This window comes from Lynx rufus, unplaced genomic scaffold, assembly GCF_022079265.1.
Source record: "Lynx rufus isolate CCGP_SWC_20201006 ecotype Redwood Valley unplaced genomic scaffold, mLynRuf1.p SCAF_14, whole genome shotgun sequence".
Lineage (NCBI taxonomy): Eukaryota > Metazoa > Chordata > Mammalia > Carnivora > Felidae > Lynx > Lynx rufus.
Genome location: NW_025814828.1, coordinates 53,369,464 through 53,393,041, shown reverse-complemented (window position 1 = coordinate 53,393,041; position 23,578 = coordinate 53,369,464). Strand labels below are relative to the sequence as shown.

Below are 23,578 nucleotides of genomic sequence, written 5' to 3'. Positions count from 1 at the left end.
ATTATTATCTCCCATTTATGGATGAAGGGACAGGCTTGAGATATTTGATAATTTGCCACAGGTAACAGAACTAGCAAATGTTGGATCTAGGATTCATATCCAGGTCTTATTCTTAAATCTGTGCTCCTAATTACTACTGTATTCCATGTCTTGGACCTTTAGGATTGCATGTGAAATGTCAAAATGGTGAACCCAAAAAGTATTCTGTATAATCAACTCTGAATGATATATGATAAGGAATAAGGATGAATAGTACTGGCAAATCTTGCTCCTCTACATGTGAACTTTGAATGATTTTCATATACATTACCCATTACAAGTGGGTAAAATGTTCCAGAATCCAGATGTGTGAAGAAAAAACATTGACTAGGGACGGTTCGGTGCCACTGTTAAGGTGTAATGTGTTTCATCTCTACAAAGATACTCTGAAGTTGACAGGTGTTTAGAAAGCTGACGGGATATATTATATACTTGTGGGAATATGATCAACTGTGGATTATCAGAAAGAGTCTAGGGGCACCTGGGTGGCTTGGTCGGTTGAGCGTATGACTTCGGCTCAGGTCATGATCTCATGGTCCGTGAGTTCGAGCCCCGCATAGGGCTCTGTGCTGACAGTTCAGAGCCTGGAGCCTGTTTCAGATTCTGTGTCTCCCTCTCTCTCTGCCCCTCCCCTGTTCATGCTCTGTCTCTCTCTGTCTCAAAAATAAATAAACGTTAAAAAAAATTAAAAAAAAAAAAGAGTATAAAACTGCAAACCATCCTGAAACAGAGAAGATGGTGGCAGAGTAGAAGGATTCTAGGCCTACCTTAACCCATGAATACAACTAGATAACTGTCAAATAATCCTAAATACCACAGAAATTGACAAGAAGACTGGAAGAACAAACTCCACAACGAAAGGTAGAGAGAAGACCACACTAAAGAAAGTAAATAGTGTGGAGACGAGGTTTAGAAGAAAAATAGATGGTGACCACTACAGTGGGCAGGTTGTTGCAGTCTCAGAGAAGGGTGACAGACAAACACACAGAGGAGTGCACAGGGAAAATGAATCCCCATAGCAAACTGTCTTGGAAAGTGAGAGGGCCCAAATTTTAGGAGTGCTTCCAATGAGTGTGGTTTAAAGCCTGAGTCCTAAAGGTCAGTGGGCTTGGCTCAAGGAGAGCCTGGAAGCATTGGAGCTGTTCTTGGAGAGAAGGCAAAGCAAACAGCTTGTGGACATACAGTGTGGAAACAACAATCTGAAGAATACCTGGGGCACACAGGGCAGTGGTTATTTGCTCATCTCAGAGCCCGTTCAAGAGAGGCAGCATTCACAGAAAGTCTCCTCCAGAAACAAAGGAACTGACAGACACCAACTCCCCAAACCCTAGCCCCTCAACATGCACAGAGCCAAATGCAGAAACCAGCACATCCCCCACACTCACTACCTAACTTACTTATAACAAGCCATGCCCCCACACCTGGTGGAAGTACCCCTCCTAGGCATACTTGCCTCAGTCCCAGAGCAGAGGGCCCTCTCCCCCAGAAGACCAGCCCCAACTCCTACCCAACTAAGTCTCCCAACCCGGGAGATTTGCAGGTCCTCAGTTCTGGCAGTGGTGGTGATAGGTTTCATTTCACAAGTACACCAGAGCACACCTAGTTAAAACTCGCCACATTCAGACCAGGGACCAAACACTGCCCACAAGAGGCAAATAGAGCCTCTGCAGACAACTGTCCTAAAGGATAAAGTGGCCAGGACATAGTAATAGAGCACAGGCAGGACACTCCTGGAAACACCAGGCCCCGGAGAACAGGGAACACAATACTAGAGGGCACTACAAGATATCTTCATAAGGCCATTACCCCCAAGAACAGAAGATGTAGCTGACTTTTCTAACACACAGAAGCAGGCACAGAACCTTAGACAAAATGAGAAGACAGGGGGTTTTGTCTTCAATGAAAGAACAATACAAGATGACAACCAGAGAGCTAAGTGAAACAGATATAAGTAACATGTCTAATAGAGAATTGAAATAAATGATCATAAAGACACTCATTGGAATTGAGAAGAGTGGAAGGCATCAATGAGACTCTTAAAACAGAGATTCCTTAAAACAGGAATAATAGAGTATAGATATATGGTTCAATAAACAAAATGAGAAACACACTTGATGGAATTAACACTATGCTGTAAAAAGAATGAATTAATGACCTAGAAGACAGAATAATGGAAAGTAATCAACTTGAAAAAAAGAAAGAAAAAAGAATTATACAAAATGAGAGTAGACTTAGAGCACTCAGTGACTCCATCAACAGTAATATTATTCACATTACAGGAATACCAGAGGAAGAATATTCACATTATAGGAATACCAGAGGAAGAAGAGAGAAAAAGGGGAACAGAAGATGTATTTGAAGAGATAATAGCTAAAAAGTTCCTTAATCTGGGGAGGATAGAGATCTAATAGGCACAGAGAACCTGCAACAAAATAAATAAAAACAGACCCACACTAAGACATACTATAATTAAATGACAAAATATAGTGGTAAAGAAAAAAATTTTAAAGTGGAAAGACAAAAGTAGACAGTTACATACAAGGGAAACCCCATAAGGCTACCTAGCGATTTTTCAGCATGAACTTTGCAAGCCAGAAGGGAGTGGCATGATATATTCAAAGCGCTTAATGGGAAAAATCTGCAGCCAATAATACTCTACTCAGCAAGGCTTTAAGAATACAAAAAGAGATAAAGAGTTTACCAGATAAACAAAAACTTAACGAGTTTGTGTCCACTAAACCAGCCCTGAAAGAAATACTAAAGGGAGCTCTTAGAGTGGAAAGGAAATACCAAAATTGACAGTATACAAGTAGGAAACACAAAAGCAGGAACAATGATTATTTCTGTAAAAATCGGTCAAGGAACTCACAAAATGTAAGGATATAAAATATGAAACCATATACCTAAAACATAGAGAAGAGAGGAATTTAGAATGGGTTCAGGGGCACCTGGGTAGCTCAGTTGGTTGAGTGTCCGACTCTTGATTTTGGCTCAAGTCATGATCCCAGGGTTGTGGGATCAAGCCCCGCATTGGGTTCCACGCTGAGTGTGGAGCCTGCTTGAGACTCTCTCTATACCCCTCCCCTGCTCAGTCATCCTCTCTCTAAAAAAAAAAAAAAAGAATGGGTACAAACTTAAATGACCATCAGTTACTATAGACATCTTAAGCCAAAGATGTTATATACAAATTTAATGTAATGATATATCAAAAACCAGTAACAGATACACAATGAAAAAAGAGAAATCAAATATATCACTAAGGAAAACCAGCAAACCATGGAAGAGAGAAGGAAAAGAAAAGATCAGAAGAAATCTCCCAAAACAACCACAAAAACAGATAATATATTGGCAATAAATACATATTTATCAATAATTACTTTGGATGTAAATGCTATAAAAGTTCCAATTAAGAGACATGGGGTGTCAAAGGATTAAAAAACAAAACAAAAAAAGTAACAAGATCCATCTATGTACTGCCTAGAAGAGACTCATTTTTGACCTGAAGACACCTGCAGATTGAAAGTGAGGGGATGAAGAAACATCTATCATGCAAATGGATGTCAAACAAATTTATATTGGACACAACAGACTTTAAAACAAAGACTGTAACAAAAGTCAAAGAAGGGTACTATATAACCATAAAGGGGACATTGCAACAAGAAGACAGAACAATTTTAAATATTTATGCACCCAACATGAAAGCACCCAAATAGATAAAACAGTTAATAACAAACATAAAGGAAACTAAAAGATAATAATACAATTATAATAGGGGATGTTAACACACCCCACTTACATCAGTAGAGCATCTAAAACAGAAAATCCACAAGGAAACAATTGCTTTGAATGACACACTGGACCAGATGAATTTAACAGATATATTCAAAACATTTCATCCTAAAGTAGCAGAAAACACATTCTTTTCAAGTGCACATGCACCATTCCCCAGAAGAGATCACATATGAAGTCACAAAACAAGCTTCAATAAACTGAACAAGATTAAAGCATACCATACATCTCCTCTGACCACAATGCTATGAAACTAGAAGTCAACCACAAGAAAAAATCTGGAAAGACCACAAACACATGGAGTTTAGTTAAAGAACATGCTACTAAACAATAAATGGTTCACCAGGAAATAAAAGAAGATAGAAAAAAATACATGGGAACACATTAAAATAAAAACACAACAATTCAAAACCTTTGGGACTCAGCAAAAGTGGTTCTAAGACGGAAGTATAGAGCAATACAGGCTATCTCTAGAAGCAAGAAAAATATCAAATGACCAGCCTAACCTTACACCTAAAGGAACTAGAAAAAGAATGAAAAAACAAACCTAAAAATAACAAAAAGGAGGAAATAATAAAGATTAAAGCAGAAAAAATGATATGGAAATTAAAAATACAACAGGTCAATGAAACCAGGAGCTGGTACTTTGAAAAACCTGATAAACTTGATGAATGTACAGCCAGACTTATCAAGAAAAAAAGGGAAAGGAGTCCAATAAATCAAATCATAAATGAGAGAGGAGAAATAAAACCAACACTACAGAAATACAATTATAAGAGAATATTATGAAAAATTATATGCCAACAAATTGGACAACCTAGAGGAAATGGATAAATTCCTAGAAATATATAAACTACCAAAGATGAAACAGGAAGAAATAGAAATTTTGAACTAACTGAATAGATGCAGAAAAAGCATTTGACAAAGTACTTCCATTCATGATGAAAACCCTTAACAAAGTAGATTTTGAGGGAACATACGTCAACATAATAAAGGCCATATATGAAAAACCCATAGCTAATAATACCATATTCCATGGGGAAAAAACAGAGCTGTTCCCCTATGGGCAGAAATAACACAAGGATGTCAACCCTCAGTTTTATTCAACATAGTACTGGAAGTCTTAGCTATAGCAATCAGACAACAAAAAGAAATAAAAGGCATCCAAATTGGCATGAAATAAGTAAAACTTGCAATCTCTGCAGATGACATGATACTATATATAGAAAACCCTAAAGGGGCGCCTGGGTGGCTCAGTCAGTTAAGCATCTGATTTCGGCTCACGTCATGATCTTGCAGTCTTTGAGTTTGAGCCCCATGTCGGGCTCTGTGCTGACAGCTCAGAGCCTGGAGCCTGCTACGGATTCTGTGTCTCCCTCTCTCTCTCTGCCCCTCCCTGCTCGTGCTCTGTCTCTCTTGCTCTCAAAAATAAATAAAACATAAAATTAAAAAAAAAAAAACCCTGAAGACTCGACCAAAAAAATGCTAGAACTGATTAATGAATTCATTAAAGTTTCAGGATACAAAATCAACATGCAGAAATCTGTTGCATTTCTATACACCAAGAATAAAGCAGAAGAGGGGTGCCTGGGTGGCTCAGTCAGTTAAGCGTCCAACTTCAGCTCAGGTCATGATCTCTCCATTCCCGAGTTCAAGCCCCAAGTCGGGTTTTGTGCTGACAGCACGGAGACTGTATCCTGCTTTGGATTCTGTGTCTCCCCCTCTTTCTACCCTTCCCCTGCTCATGCTCTGTCTCTCTCTCTCAAAAATAAACATTAAAAAAAAACTTTTAAAAAAGACTGAAGCAGGAGAAAGAGAAATTATGGAATCAATACCATTTACAACTGAACCATAAACAATAAGATACTTAGGAATAAACCTAACCAGAGGTGAAAGACCTTTACTCAGAAAACTATAAACACTGATGAAAGAAATTGAAGAGGACTCCAAGAAATGGAAAGACACTCCATGCCATGGATCAGAAGAACAAATATTCTTAAAATATCTACGTAAAGCAATCTACACATTTAATGCAATCCCTATCAAAATACCACCAGCACTTTTCACAAAGCTAGACCAAACAGTTCTAAAATTTCTATGGAACCACAAAAGACCCCAAAGTGCCAAAGCAACCTTGAAAACGAAAAGCAAAGTTGTAGGCATTACAATTCCTGACTTTAAGTTACATTGCAACACTGTAGTGATCAAAACAGCATGGTACTGGCACAAAAATAGACACATTGATAAAAAATGAACAGAATAGAAAACACAGAAGTGAACTGACAACTGTATGGTCAATTAAACTTTGACAAAGCAGCAAAGAAAATCCAATGGGAAAAGAATGTCTCTTCAACAAATGGTGTTGGGAAAATTGGACAGCCACATACAAAACAATGAAACTGGACCACTTTCTTACATCATACACAAAAAATAAATTCAAAATGGATTAAAAGACCTAAATGTTAGACCTGAAACCATCAAAATCCTGGGGGAGAACACAGGAAATAACTTCAACATTGCCTGTAGCAACTTCTTTCTAGATATGTCTCCCGAGGCAGCGGAAACAAAGTAAAAAAAATAAACTATAGGGACTATATCAAAATAAAAGCTTCTGCACAGCAAAGGAAACAATCAACAAAACCAAAAGGCCATGTATGGAATGGGAGACGATATTTGCAAATGACATATCTGAAAACGGGTTAGTATACAAAATATTTAAAGAGTTTAAAATGCAATGCCCCGGGGCGCCTGGGTGGCGCAGTCGGTTAAGCGTCCGACTTCAGCCAGGTCACGATCTCGCACTCCATGAGTTCGAGCCCCGCGTCGGGCTCTGGGCTGATGGTTCAGAGCCTGGAGCCTGTTTCCGATTCTGTGTCTCCCTCTCTCTCTGCCCCTCCCCTGCTCATGCTCTGTCTCTCTCTGTCCTGAAAATAAATAAACGTTGAAAAAAAAAATTCCTTCCAAATTTATTAAAAAAAAAAAAATGCAATGCCCCAAAATCTAATAATCCAATAAAAACTAGGCAGAAGACATGAATAGACATTTTTCCAAAGAAGACATAGAGATGGCCAACAGACACATGAAAAGATGGTAAACTTCACTGATTATTAGGGAAATGTAAATCAAGACTACAATAAGATATTACCTCACACCTGTCAGAATGGCTAAATTCAACAACACAAGAAACAATAGGTGTTGGCAGGGATGTGGAGAAAAGGGAACCCTCTTACACTCTTGGTGGGAATGCAAACTGGGTCAGCAACTCTGGAAAACAGTATAGAGGTTCTTCAAAAAGTTAAAAATAGAATTACCCTATGATTCAGCAATTGTGCTAGTGGGTATTTATCCAAAGGATACAAAAACACTAATTCAAAGTGATACATGCACCCTTATGTTTCTAGCAGCATTATTTACAATAGCCAAGATATGGAAGCAGCCCATGTGTCCATTGATGGATGAATGGAGAAAGATGTGGTGTATGTGTGCATACAATGGGAGTATTATTTAGCCATGAGAAAGAATGAAATCTTGCAATTTGCAACAACATGGATAAAAAGTATAATGCTAAGCAAAATAAGTCAATCAGAGAAAGACAAACACCATATGATTTCACTCATATGTAGAAGTTAAGAAACAAGTATCATATGATTTCAATATATAGAAATTGAAAACAAAACAAATAACCAAGAGAAAAAAGAAGAGAGAGAAAGAGGGATACGCCAACTAACAGACTTTTAACTACTGAGAACAAACTGATGGTTACCAAAGGGGAGCTAGGTGGGGGGGATGCATGAATAGTTTATGGGGATTAAGGAGCACACTTGTGATGAGCATAAGGTGTTGTATAGAAGTGTTGAATCAATATATTGTACACCTGACACTAATACAGTGTTTGTTAACTATATTGAAATTGAAATTAAATAATAACAAAAATAAATACTGTAAATCATCAGATTAGAATTGAGAGGTGACATAATAAAACAGTAAAACTCTTATCAGGCTTGTTACTCAGTGACAGCTTTTATAAAGATTAACATAGAGAAGACAGTTGAAATCAGAGACTAAACTCTGGTTTTAAATGAGATAATCTATACACAATAGAAAGAGTTTGGACTTTGGTGTTAGGAAGATCCAGGCTATAAATACAACTCTACTACTCATAAGCTATAGGATTTTGGAGAAGTTACTTAAGCTTCCTAAGTCTGAATATGTTCATCATGAAACGGTCATAATTACATGTACACAAGAGTTTTTTGTTTTGTTTTGCTTTTGGGTGAGAATAACATATTATATTTATAGCTCTTTACACCACAGTAGGTGATCAGTATACGGCACATATTATCATTACTTCCTACTTCCTTATCTCTGAGTTGGTCCTGCTTCCTTTGCAATAAAACAATGAGCATTCACATTGTACAGAGAGACAATCCTGTGCAACCCAGGAAATAGTGAGTTTATGTGAATACACCCCTCAAATGGTACTAAACACTCTGCTGCCTTTTTAATGATTGCAATAAAACCATGGTAGTATTTGCCTAGAAAGTATAATTGTCACTATGTGGCCCTACAAAGTATTAATTGCCAGCATCTAATATTAAAACGTTTTTAGTATTATAATTGGTGTTATTTCACTATTTCATGCTGAATGTTCTCCTGGTATCTAAACTAAATAAAAGTGATGGTGGAAACTAAGAATGATAAGGGTATACAGCATAAGAAATGGAAAGCTAATATTTCTTTTATGTAGATTTGACTCATAGTCTATAAATTGGAATCTTCTACATTAGGTGCATATGTAATTAGGAGGCGCATTTTCCTCCACCTCATCACAAAGCTCACATTTATAGAGTGATTTAAATGCTTCACTCATCCAACCCACCAGTGCTACTCTATATTCCCATATGCAAAGATTGGTATTATGAACTATGTGGCAATTAGAGTCCCAAGTACCCAAGTATCTCATTATCTAAAAAGATATATAGACTACTATGTTATAGGAAACATATATATAGGACTACATATATATATATATATATATATATATGTGTGTGTATGTAGTCATAGGACTACATAGTAGTCCTATATATAGGACTACATATATATATATGACTATGTAGTCATAGGACTACATATATACATATATAGGACTACATACATATATATATACATGTATATATATATACATGTATACATATATGTATATGTATGTATACATATATATATATATATATATAGTAGTCCTATATATAGGACTACTATGTTTTTCCTGTTATAGGAAAAAACATTTATGAAGAAAGCACAAAAATAAGTTCAAACTACTACTAACAATACTATAAAATTATTTAAGAAAAGAAGGAAAACAAAATTGAATTATTTCCAACAAACCTGAGGTAGATTCCGATTCTGTCTTTGTTTCAAAGATGAGTTCTGTTGACAAAGGCACTGAAAATTTCAGGTTGTGAGTTGTTTTTGCAGATATTTCTATTTCACCAGAGTTTTCTATCTGTTTAACAAAAAGATTTTTCCTTCATAAGTAAATCATATTGCTAAAACAATAAAACATACTAAAAATGTACAGCATGCAATGATATTATGTTTCTTCATCTCCTTTCATTCTACCCTTGAACTTTGTCCAGGACTCCCATTATAAGCCAATCTCCACCCCAACCAAGAAAACTCAATGTCTACCTTTTTGATTCATTTAAACTCTACCTTAGTTCTTTCTTTAGGTTTAAGGAGTGACTCTTTTTTGTTGTTTTTTGTCCACAATGATTTAACTGCTTCATAAATTTGCTGGCTTGTAGTATATGCCTTTTTCCCAGTTACCTAATTAAAACAAGAAGTGAGTCAAATAAGTTATATTTTTAAAAGGTAAAATAACAAGTATTAAAAAAATTATCTCAGGTATTTTATGTGAATACTCAGGACAGAATCAATATCACAGATTTAAATCTCTAGATCATACAACACAAAGCCCCATTTTCTAAATCTTACATGAAAAATTATTTGCTTCATGTAAAAATCTAAAAAATATATAGTTACTACATCACCAAGAGTGAATCCTAATGTAAACTGTGGACTTTGGGTGATATGTGTCAATGTAGGCTTATCAACTGCAAAAAATGTACCACTCTAGTGGGGTATGCTGATAATGGAAGATACCAAGCATGTGTGGGAACAGGGTGTGTATAGGAAATCTCTTACCTTCCCCTTAATTTTGTTATGAACCTAAAACTGCTCTTAGAAAAATACTTAAAAATGTGTAGTTTGCATTCACACTGTAACATGTGAATTTAAAACTATGTCTTTTTAATAGAAGCAGGAAAGATAGTTTTGAGATAATAAACAGTTGACTGAGAAAATAAGATTTTAAGATGCTATGAAATTAGTGTTTTTGTTCAAATGTTTATGGTGCTTTCTCCTGTCATAAATAAAAAGCACTAATGTATTTCTCCAGAGAATAATACTCTTCTGGTAGAAACATAAAGTTAAAAATGAACTACAAACACACTGAAGAAAAGGCTGCTGATACTTTCCTTCATATCTTTTTCCCTTTAAAAATGTTCTGATTCCTTCTTTCTATTATTTCCCCACCCTTTTGTTCCTTATGGTTAAAGTAATTTCAATAGCTATTGATTTTTAAAGATTTAAAGAGGTTTTGGGAGATTTCCAGGATTACACTTTATATAAACATAAACTTATAAAACTTTTTAGAACTGTGACTTTCTTGCTTAGATTTTTTTTGCTAACTATTACCTACACTTAAGAAAAATAAATCAGTCAACTAATATAAAGAAAATCCTCTTCCTCCCCCCAATGTAACATTTGTTCACAGTTGTGTGCATATTCTTCCTGAGTTTTTCCTCTTATATGTGCATTAGATACAAACACAATTTTAAGACAAATGGAATGTTGAGACGTATAGATAGATCTACCAAAAAAGATGAGATTTATATGCACTGACATGGGTTTCCATGATGAATCACTGTAGTGAAGAGATGAGAGAACAGATATACACTACAATCTCAATTATGTTTTATTTAATTAATTTATTTTTTTAATATTAAATGTATTGTTAAATTGGTTTCCATACAACACCCAGTGCTCATCCCAACAGGTGCCCTCCTCAATGTCCATCACCCACCCTCCCCTCCTGCCAACCCCCATCAACCCTCAGATTGTTCTCAGTTTTTAAAAGTCTCTTATGGTTTGGCTCCCTCCCTCTCTAACTTTTTTTTTCTTCCCCTCCCCCATGGTCTTCTGTTAAGTTTCTCAGGATCCACCTAAGAGTGAAAACATATGGTATCTGTATTTCTCTGTATGACTTATTTCACTTAGCAGAACACTCTCCAGTTCCATCCACGTTGCTACAAAAGGCCCTATTTCATTCTTTCTTATTGCCATGTAGTATTCCATTGTGTATATAAACCACAATTTCTTTATCCATTCATCAGTTGATGGACATTTAGGCTCTTTCCATAGTTTGGCTATTGTTGAGAATGCTGCTATAAACATTGGGGTACAAGTGCCGCTATACATCAGCACTCCTGTATCCCTTAGGTAATTTCTAGTAGTGCTATTGCTGGGTCATAGCGTAGATCTATTTTTAATTTTTTGAGGAACCTCCACACTGTTTTCCAGAGTATAGCTTGATCACATAACAAACTACAAAGGGCACTATATCTTTGTCATTCCTAAAATACTGAGTAGACAGTTTCACCTACATCAATAATTAAAGAAATGTAGTAACAAGAATACAAGTACAGAAAGTCCTTCTGGCAACACTACATACTACTTCAAGTGCAAGGGGGAAATGTTAAATGTTGCTAATTGAAAGAAACAAAAGAAGAAAAAACTGCATAACCCAAAACTCTCCTTCTGAATCTAAATATATATTAAAAGTAAAATACTGACACAAACTGTTCAAATCATTGAGAGAATGTTTGGATTTGTAGGTAAGCTGAAAAGAAAATGACAAAGCATCTATAATATGGACTCAGGGCAAGTGTTACTTAGTTCCAGGTGGTATCAAAATTGAGTTTGTGTATATAAATTTTTTTTTTTACCTTCAGAAGCCTCTGTTATCTATCAATTCACTGTTCCTTGCATCATGTTAATCTGATGAACTGACAGCAGCCAGCAGGTATAATTTTCTAATTAAAAATTGAATTTCACAGAGCCCAACAACAGAGCAGTATTTCTCCCCATAAATTATAATTCAGAATTCACTGTATCTGGACTTAATCCCAAAGTGGCATTTATATTGTTGAATTATATTTAAACAAATTCATCCTATTTATTTGTGAGACTAAATAATTAGGAATAGCATTTACCATGCTCAAATGTGAATGTGATTTTGCCAAGATAAGAGTTGATACCAACCATATTTCTCTGAAAATTGAATGTTGCAGATACTTATGACATTTAAATACTGTCACATTAAGAGTTTAAACAAATACTGAAATGTAGGTATCACTTAAGAAGAAATACCATATGACTTCACTCATATGAGGACTTTTAGATATAAAACAGATGATCATAAGGGGAAGGGAAGCAAAAATAATATAAAAACAGGGAGGGGGACAAAACATAAAAGACTCTTAAATATAGAGAACAAACAGAGGGTTGCTGGAGGGGTTGTGGGAGCGGGGATGGTCTAAATGGGTAAGGAACATTAAGGAATCTACTCCTGAAATCAATGCTGCACTATATGCTAACTACCTTGGATATAAATTAAACAATAAAAAAATAAAAAAAATAAAACAAGCCAAAAAAAAAAAGGAAAAAAAGAAAAAGAACTTACCTTTGCAATTATTATTGACTGAACTGGGTAGCAAACAGTTGCTCCTAAAGTGGCCAGTCCCAAGGGATAAGCAATTTTCTTAAACCTGGAACCTATGAATTTCAAATAAACTGTTATATTCCAAACAGATGCTAGCAGAGACTTGATGCTTTTATAACTTTAATATTCTCTTTGTTCCCCTTTAAGTCATTATCCTATGTTAATTTACTCTTTAGATAATTATATCAATTAAATGGTAGCTAAAATATCCTTAAGGATCACAAATCAAATAAAACCTCTTAGTTGTCATGCCCAAGTTTAGAAAAGTGTTCTCAATTTAAAATTGTTAATTAACTACACATAGGGGGTTAATGATTTTCTTCTTTTTAAAAACTAGGTATTTTTTTCATATCCCAAGAAACCCAAAGTTGTAAACACATTTGTTTCAAGTATCTCATAAAGCATGATAATATGGAGAATTGAACAACTATCATGCTTGTGACACCATGTTAAAGTGAAATGGGCTCTCTTTACATACCCTGTTTTGATTATGTCCTTAAGAAGACGAAAGATGCAACTAACTAATCAGCTAAGGACTTTGAACTCATTTCAAAAAAGTTCCTAATCTAAGCATCCAGGAGACATTTTCAAACTTTTTTTTAACAGCAAAATCCTTTAAAATATCTTCAAAATACAATCTCACTACAAACTTCATATATAAAACTTACAAAGTTGAAGCTACTCTGGTTAGCCTGGGGGAGGGAAGCTTAGTATTAAGCCCTACCTGCATGCTCTTCCCTTATCTCCCTAACAACTGTAAACACTTTCAAGGAACCCTAAGTTCTGTAGAATAGTTTGAAACCCACCACTCTAAACCATAGCTTAGTTCCAACAGACAATTGGTTCAAAACAATATGTATCTTAAATGCTTGAATGGGTACCTTGGACTCTTTAAATATGATTTGGGCAATTAGATGATGGGATTTCTAATTGGGTAAGTACTTTTATTCTCTGAAACAGCTCTTACAACCCTTACTTTAAAAATGAAACAGCCTATTTGGCATATCAGTAAAGACTAAAGAAAAAAATAACTGGCAGTGTTTGCAAATAAAAGTGAGCTATTTTTGCATCTGGCTTACCCAATAGTAAGAAAGCCTTCTACAGCCATGTCTACAAGACTGAGCTAGGGGGGCGCCTGGGTGGCGCAGTTGGTTAAGCATCCGACTTCAGCCAGGTCACGATCTCGCGGTCCGTGAGTTCGAGCCCCGCGTCGGGATCTGGGCTGATGGCTCAGAGCCTGGAGCCTGTTTCCGATTCTGTGTCTCCCTCTCTCTCTGCCCCTCCCCCGTTCATGCTCTGTCTCTCTCTCTCCCAAAAATAAATAAACGTTGAAAAAAAAATTAAAAAAAAAAAAAAAGACTGAGCTAGGGAAGGGCTGCTGGGTGGCTCAGTCAGTTAAGGGTCCAACTCTTGATTTTAGCTCAGGTCATGATCTCACAGTTCATGAGACTGAGCCCTACATCGGGCTCTGCGCTGACAGCATGGAGCCTTCTTGAGATTCTCTCTCTCCCTCTCTGACTCTGCCCCTCCCCTGCTCACTCTCTCTCTCAAAATAAATAAATAAGCTTAAAAAAATAAGACTGAGCTTGGGAAAGGTGGGTAAGTAGGCTACTTCAACCTCTAATTTAGCTTTCTTTTGGTTTTAAACTGTTTTGTCTGATAATGTGAAAGAGGGTCTAGATCTGCTAAAACATATCTTAAGTTAGAAGAAAATCTGTCTTAACTTGCTCCTTTACTCTCGTCCTGCTCACTATTATTCTAATATCCATAGTTTGGTTTTTGATTTTACTGACCTAACATCTCTTAATGCAGGTTTCCTTGACTTAGCCAAATCCCCCTAATTATGCTGCTCCTAACCTTGGAAAGTGACATTTTTTCCTTGATGTATCATTTTAAACATTAAAAAAACTTCTCTTTACTTGATAAGAAAGGCCAGTCTACCAGAACATAAATTTCATTTGAATTAAATAGCCCTACTCCAATAAGTAGGAAAGGCTCTAGACACAGCCACTAAACAAGTTATGTACTATGAAATCACTGAGTGATTTTCCTTCTCTGGACTTCTATCTGTAGCTAATGGGATTAGACTAATCAACAGCTTTCATATATTTTTTGACCACGTCTCATATTAAAGAATAAATTTTACATTATGAGCTATGACCTATCTTTTTTTTTTTTTCTTAAAGTACGCTCCAGGCCCAGCATCGAGCCCAACACGGGGCTTGAACTCATAACCCTGAGGTCAAGACCTGAGTTGAGAACAAGAGTTGGGACACTTAACTGACTGAGCCACCCAGACTCCCTGACCTATGACCTATCTTACACACACACACACACACACACACACTCCATGGAAACAAAAATTTCACAATATTTACCATACTAAGTACAGAACACTGATATTTGCTGTTCTCCCCTAATTTTTTAATAAAATGTCTCTTGAGATTCACTATGTTTACTTCACTAATAATAGGTTGAGATCTGCAATTTGAAAAACATTGGGTTAGATTATTCTAGTTCTAACATTTAGCAACAATGTGAATGACCTAAGGAACATATTCTTTTGCAAGTGGATTATGAGTTTCATACTGAGAATCAAGTAGTATGTTTTTCTTTGAGTTTTACTGCTATATAGAGTGATCTGAGTTTTCAATTTTTTTTCCTAATAAATAATTTATAATATGTATCCAAGCAAAAGCTGCTCAACAGTGTTAGAATTAAAAATGAGATAACAGGAACCATTAATATTAGCTATAAGGGAGAGTGTTAGGTCTACTGAGATGCGATATATGGGCTGAAGTTAGAATGCTGGAATGTTCTTTCAATTCACAAACGTTTTGTATCTGATTAGGTATACTTGAGACTACCTTTTTTTTTTTAGAGACAGAGACAGCACAAATGGTAGAAGGAAAGAGAGAGAGCATCTCAAGCAGGCTCCATGTCCATTGCAGAGCCCAACACGGGGCTCAATCTCACAACCTTGAGATCATAACCTGAGCCAAAATGAAAAGTCAGACACTTAACTGACTGAGCCACCCAGGCACCATGAGTTGAGACTACTTTAGGGACCAAAGTTGGGCAAACCAACCATAAGGTGTTTGATATTAGATTTCAGACTGGTTCAGAGCTGTGACTTCAAACCACATGTAATTTAGTATGGGGACAATCACTGGCAAATGAGTTGTGGAGGTACATAAATGGAAGGTGACCAAAATGGCTATTGACCAGAGAACCATAATAGCTTAGTCGGGGTTTGCATGAGGAGGAAAAGCAGTAATGCCTACTTAGAGGAATTTCCATACCCAAAGGTTGAAGATGGGAAAATATGAAATTCACCATATGCTTATGAAAGGTAGTTATTTAATAATGTGCAGAAAAGAGTTAACATAGTATCTTGAGACTGCCATTGTTAGAAAGGTCTGCTTGCAAAGCTGGCCCTTCGCTGGCATCTGGGGACTTGAAAATATTCTCTGAATGATAAGAATGATGCACTGTGCCTAAACTGCTTGTTGAAATAATATGGTTTATGCTGAAAAACTACTTTCCTTCTGGGAGTCTGGAGTTCTGGACATACTAGAGAGATAGTGCTTATGTGATCAGCCACTAGTAATAACCTTGACTGCTCATTCTCTACTGAGCTTCCTTGGCTGACAACATCTAACACATATTGTCACAATTCATTAGTTGAAGAATTAAGTACATCTTATATGACTCCACAGGGAGAAGATTCCTGGAAGGTTGTTCCTGGTTTCTTACAAGCTTTGCCCCATGTGTCTTTTCCCTCTGCTTACTTTACTTTATAACTTCTCACTGTAATAAAGCCTATTATTACAGACTGAGTCCTCTAAGTCTTCCTACTTATTCATCAAACCCATGGGTGGTCTTGGGGACCCTCGATAAAAGTGGTAGAGTCAGAAGGAATGGCAAGGTTGACAGAGACACATGGTAAAAAGAGGGACAAAAGATATTAAGCATATCAAGACTCATGTGCTGAATGAGAGTGATGAGTTGTCTAGTTTCACAAACTCCATTCTGAGGTGGCTAATGTCAGTTCTAGCAACCTTGGTCAGGATGAGAAGATAAGAGAAAAAAATATTTTTCTGGTACCAGCATCTCTGTCTCCAAAACTTAATATAGCCCCCAGAATATGGATAGTTATGACAAAGCAGAGAAAACAAGTTTGAGTGGTTTGTATACATTTTTACATTAACATAAAATTCCCAAGGTCTTTTTTTGTTTAATAGCCAGAGACTCTAAAATTTTTTGTAGAAAGGGAGTAGAGGATGATGGTGGAGGACTTTAGGCTCACCTCATCCCAGAAACACAAGTAAGTAAGTAAGTAAAGTAAGAGGACTTTAGGCTCACCTCATCCCAGAAACACAACTAGAGAACTATCAAATCATCCTAGATAAACCAGAAATAGATATGAAGACTGGCAGAACAACCTCTACAATTAAAAGGAGAGAAGAGGCCAAATCAAAGAAGGTAGGAAGTGCAGAGATGTGGTTTAGGGGAGCAACGGATCCTAGCTGCTGCAGAAAAGAGGGAGCCATGGTATAGAGAAGGGCGAGACAGAGGGAAACACACAGGGAAATGGAAAAAGAGACTTCCCCAAAGCCATTGGCTTGGAGATTGAGAAGTGCTAATTTTTTGAGTTTCTGCAACCTGTAGGAATTAAAACATGGAGTTTTATAAGTCAGTGGACTTGGCTGTGATACAGCAAGGCAGGCACTGCCCTGCTCCTGGAGAGAAGGGGGGCAAATAACCTAGGGGCAGAAAGTGTGGAAACAGTGATAGGAAGTGCGCCTGGGGCACACAGTGGGGAGCTTGTTTGCTCTTAATGGAGTGCATCCTTGAGAGGCAACATTCACAAAGATACTACTCTGGGAACAAAAGAGCTGTCTGGCACCATTTCCCTCTCCTGCCCCTCAGCACAAACATAGAGCTACTGACAGGAAGTAGTGAAGTGCCAACACTGCCTGCCTAATTTATATACACCAAGCCCTACCCTCTGCATTCTGGTAAGGCTGTCCTTCTCAGTCACACTTGCCTCATTCTCACCATGGTGGGACCCTCACCCAGAAGACCAGCATGAAACCCTACTAACACTGTATCTACCAACAAGAGAGTTCTACAGGGCTTCAGTTCTGGTGTAGGTGGTGCTAGGTCTCATTTCACAAGCGGACCAGAGCACACCTAATTTAAACTCACCATATTCAGGCCAGGGATGGAAACTGCCCATAGCAGACAAAGAGAGCCTTTGTAGATGACTGGCCGGAAGGATACAGCAGCCAAAACACAACAGCAGAGTGTATGCAGCACATACCAGAGATACCCCCTGAAGGGCCAGGTCCTGGGTACTACAGCACCTCTTCTTCATAAAGCCACTTCTCAGGAGCAGGAGATGTGACTGACTTTTCTAACACAGAGATAAAGGTAGAGACTTAGACAAAATGCAAAGATGGAGTAATTGATCCCAAATGCAAGAACGAGATAGGGCAAGGGCCAGAGATCTAAGAGAAACAGATGTCAGCAACATGTCTGATGGAGAATTTAAAGCAATGATCATAAGAAGACTCATGGGCTTGAGATAAGAATAGAACACATAGGTAAGAGCCTTATCACAGAGATAAGAGAGTTAAAAAGGAACCAACTGGAGACAAACAGTGCAATAAAAGAGATAAGAAACAGGCTTGATGCAATGAACAAGAGGCTGGAAGAAGTAGAGGAACGAATTACTGACCTGGAAGACGAAATAATGGAGATTAATGAAGTTAAACAAAAGAGAGAAAGAATAATTATGGAACACGAAAATACACTTAAGGAACTTAGCGACTCCATCAAATGTAATAACATTTGTATTATATGAATACCAAAAAATGACAAGAGAGAAAAGGGGACAGAAAATTTCTTTGAAGAAATAATAGCTTAAAACTTACCTAAATCTGGGAAAGGAAGCATACATCCAGATCCAGGAACAGAGAACTCCCATCAAAATTGACAAAAGCAGGCCAATACCAAGACTTATTGTAATTAAATTTGTGAAATATGGTGATAAGGAAAAGAATCTTAAAAGCAGCAAGGCAAAAGAAGTTCTTAACTTATCAGGAAAAACTCACAAGGCTAGCTGGAGATTTTTCAAAGAAACTTTGCAAGCCAAAAGGGAATAACATAACATATTCAAAGTACTGAATGGGAAAAATCTGTATCCAAAAACACTCTATCCAGGAAGGTTATCACTCAGAATAGAAGGAGAGATAAAAAGTCTCCCACACAAACAAAAACTAAAGGAGTTAATGACCACTAAACCAGCCCTGCAAGAAACAGTAAAGGGGACTCTTTGAAATAGTAAAGGAGGCCAAAAGTGACAAAGGCAAGAAAGGATAAGAGAAAATCTACAGAAACAAGGGCAAAACAAGTAATAAAATGGCAATAAATACATATCTATCAATAATTACTTTGAATGTAAATGGAATAAACACTCCAATCAAAAGACATAGGGTATCAGAATGGATTAGAAAAGAAGACCCATCTATCTGCTGCCTACAACAGTCTCACCTTAGACCTAAAGACACGTGCAGATTGAAAATGAGTAGATGGAGAAAACTTTGCCATGCAAAAGGATGCCAAAAGAAAGCCAGAGTAGCAACATTTATATTGGACAAAAGAGACTTTAAAACAAAGACTGTAAAAAGAGACAAGGAAAGATACTATATGATAATAAATGCACAATCCAACAAGGAGATATAATAATTGCAAATTATGCAGTCAACATGGAAGCAACCAAATATACAAAGTAGTAACATAAAAGAATTGACTATAACATGATAATATTAGGTAGGGGCTTTGATACCCCAATTACATCAATGGACAGATCATCTAAACAGAAAAACAATAAGGAAACAATGACTGTGAATGACAGAGATGGACTTGACAGATATATTCAGAATATTCCATCCTAAAGCAACAGAATACACTGTTTTCAAGTGCACATGGGACACTGTCCAGAATAGATCACATGTTAGGTTACTAAACAGGCCTCAAGAATATCAAAAAGACTGATACCATTCCATGCACCTCTTCTGACCACAACACTAAGAAATTAGAAATCAACCACAAGAAAAAAATTTGGAACAACCACAAATACCTGGAAGCTAAACATGCTGCTAAACAATGAATGAGTCAACCAAGAAATCAGAGAAGAAATTAAAAAATAAATGAAAACATAACGGTCCCCAACCTTTGGGACACAGCAAAAGCAGTCCTAACAGAAAATATATAGCAACACAGGCCTACCTCAAGAAGAAAAATCTCAAATATGCAACCTAACCTTACACCTAAAGGAGCTAGAAAAAGAACAAGAAGCAAAGCCTAAAGCTAGGATAAGGAAGGAAATTATAAAGACTAGAGCAGAAAAAAATGATATAGAAACTAAATAAAACAAACAAACAAACAATAAAACAGATCAATGAAACCAGGAGCTGGTTCTTTGAAATAACTAACAAAATTTATAAAACTCTAGCTAAACTTATCTAAAAAGATCCAAATAAATAACATTACAAATGAGAGGAGAAATCACAACCAACACCACAGAAATACAAAAAATCTTGAGAATATTATGAAAAACTCTATGCCAACAAATTTGGCAACTGGGAAGAAATGGATGAATTCCTAGAACTAACAAAACTGAAAAAGAAAGGTGGAGAAAACTTGAACAGACCAAAAAGCACCAAAGAAATTGAATCAATAATCAAAAATCTCTGAAAAAACACAAGTCCAGGGCCAGATGGCTTCACAGGCAATTCTGCCAAACATTTAAAGAAGAGTTAATAACTATACTTCACAAACTATTCCAAAAAAAAGCAAAGGAAAGAAAACTTCCAAATTCATTTTATCAGGACAGTTTCACCCCAATACCAAAACCAGATAAAGACCTCCTAAAAAAGAGAACTATAGGCCAAAATTCCTGATAAACATGGATGCAAAAATTCTCAATAAAAAACCAGCAAACCAAATCCAAAAATATATTAAATAAATCATTCACTATGATCAAGTGATATTTATTCCTTGGCTACAGGGTGAATCAATATTCACAAATCAATCAATGTGATATACCAAATTAATAAAAGAAAGGATAAGAACCATATGATCCTTTCAATAGATGCAGAGAAAAACATTTGACAAAGTACAACCATTCATAATAAAAACCTTAAACAAAGTAGGGTTAGAGGAAACATACCTCAACATAATGAAGGCCATATACTAAAAACCCATGACTAATACATGCTAAATGAGAAAAACTGACAACTTATCCTTGACAGTCAGGAAAGAGATGGGGATGTCCACTCTCACCACTGTTATTGAACATTTTACTGGAAGTCCTAGCCACAACGAGATGACAAAAATAAAAAAAGCCATCTGAATCGGCAATGAAGAAGTGAAACTTTCACTATTTACAGATGACATGATACTATATACAGAAAACGTGAAAGACTCCACCAAAAAACCGGAGTAATAACTTCAGTAAAATGGCAGACACAAAATCAATGTATAGAAATGCATTTCTATACACCAATGATGATGCAGCAGAAAGAGAAATTAAGGAATCAGTCCTATTTACAATTGCACCAAAAACAAGATACCTAGGAATAAATCTAACCAAGAGGTGAAAGAACTATACTCTGAAAACTATAAAACACTGATAAAAGAAATTAAAGATGACAGAGGAAAGGGAAAGATATCCCATGCTCATGGACTCAAAAAACAAATATTGTTAAATTGTCTATACTATCCAAAGCAATCTTGGCTCAGTCGGTTAAGCATCCGACTCTCGGTGTCAACTCAGGTCATGATCTCATGGTTCATGAGTTTGAGCCCCACGTTGGGCTCTGCGCTGATTGTTTGGAGCCTGCTTGGGATTGTCTCTCTCCCTCTCTCTCTGCCTTTCCTCTGCTCATGCTGTCTCTGTCTCTCTCAAAAAAATAAACAAGACAAAATTCCAACAGCATTTTTCACAGAGCTAGAACAAAAAACCCAAAAATTTGCATGGAACTACAAGAGACTTTGAATAGCCAAAGCAGTCTTGAAAAAAAAAAAAAAGCGAACCTGAAGACTCACAATTCCAAACATCAAGTTATATTACAAAGCTGTAGTGATCAACACAGTGTGGCACTGGCACAAAAACAGGGACATAGATCAATGGAACAGAACAGAAAACCTAGAAATGAACCTACAACTATATAATCAATTAATATTTGACATAAAAGGAAAGAATACCTACAAGAAAAAAGACTGTCTCTTCAACAAATGGTGTTGGGAAAACCATTGGTGTTGGGACAGCCAAATGCAAAAGAAATTCGACCACTTTCTTACACCATATACAAAAATAACCTCTAAGTGGATGAAAGACCTAAATGTGAGATAGGAAACCACAAAAATCACAGAAGACAGACAAACACAGGCTGTAACTTCTTTGACACTGGCCATAGCTACTTCTTTCTCAATATGTCTCCTGAGGCAAGGGAAACAAAGGCAAAAATAAACTATTGGGACTTCATCAAAATAAAAAGCTTCTGCACATCAAAAGAAAAAATCAACAAAACTAAAAGGCAACCTATGGAATGGGAGAAAATATCTGCAAATGACCTATCTGATAAAAGGTTTGTATCCAAACTATATAAAGAACTTCTAAAACTCAACACTCAAAAAACAATCTGATTAAAAAGTGAGCAAAAGACATGAATAGACATTTTTCCAATGAAGACATACAGATGGCCAAGAGACACTTGAATAGATTCTCAACATCACTCATCGTCAGGGAAATACAAATCAAAACTATAATACCTGTCAGAATTGCTAAAATTAACAGATAAGAACCAAGATGTGTTGGTGAGGATGTGCAGAAAGAGGAACCCTCCTGCACTGTTGGTAGTAATGGAAATTGGTGCAGCTTTTTGGAAAATAGTTTGGAATTTCCCAAATAGTTAAAAATAGAACTATGCAAAGTCCAGCATTTCCACTTTTAGGAATTTACCCAAGGAATACAAAAATACTAATTCATAGGTTTACATGCATCCCAATGTTATAACAGTATTATCTACGATAGCCAAAATATGGAAACAGCCCAAGTGTCCATCAACTGATGAATGGATAAAGAAGATATGGTATATATTTACAATGGAGTATTACTCAGCCATAAAAAAACATGAAATCTTGCCATTTGAAAGGACATGGATGGAACTAGAGAGTATTATGCTAACTGAAGTAATCACAGAAAGACAAATACCATATGATTTCACTCATATGTGGAACTTAAGGATCAAAACAAATGAGCAAAGGGAAAAAAAGAGAGAGAGAGAGGCAAACCAAGAAACAGACTCTTAACTATTATAGAGAACAAACTGATGGTTACCAGAGGGAAGGTGAGTAGAGGGATGGGTTAAACAGAATAGGGTTTAAGGAGTATACTTGTGATGAACACTGGGTGTTGTATGGAAGAGTTGAATCACTATATTGTACACCTGAAACTAATTATTACACTGTATGGTAACTTATTTAAATTTAAAAAATATTTAAAAAGATGAGAAACAAAGTATAATCATAATTAATTGTATTTGTAATTATAATTACAATTTTAATAGGAATAGCTATATTTTTTAAATTGTATTTGATATGATCATACAGAAAAGTCAACACTTTTCGTCTACAGTTCTATCAATTTTAATACATGTATAGTCACATAACCACCAGTATAATCAGGATATGGAACAGTTATTTTCACTCTTAAGAAAATCTCATGCTATCACATTATAGTCACACCTTTCCACTCCTAACTCCTAGGAACCACTGACCCTTTTTTTTTTTTGTTTGTTACTATAGTTTTGTCTTTTTGAGAAAGTCATATAAATG

At 36.3% G+C, this 23,578-nt stretch overlaps 1 protein-coding gene across 1 annotated transcript in view; it reads right to left on the bottom strand.

Annotated features, from left to right (window-relative positions):
- The window catches only part of APOOL (apolipoprotein O like), a 115,094-nt gene that overhangs the window by 5,759 nt on the left and 85,757 nt on the right, over positions 1–23,578 (bottom strand). Inside the window, exons 6-8 of the mRNA XM_047076283.1 lie at positions 12,632–12,723; positions 9,541–9,654; positions 9,214–9,331 (exon numbers count right to left, since the gene is read on the bottom strand). Coding sequence (XP_046932239.1) covers positions 9,214–9,331; positions 9,541–9,654; positions 12,632–12,723 — 324 coding nt within the window. The remainder of the gene's footprint in view (positions 1–9,213; positions 9,332–9,540; positions 9,655–12,631; positions 12,724–23,578) is intronic.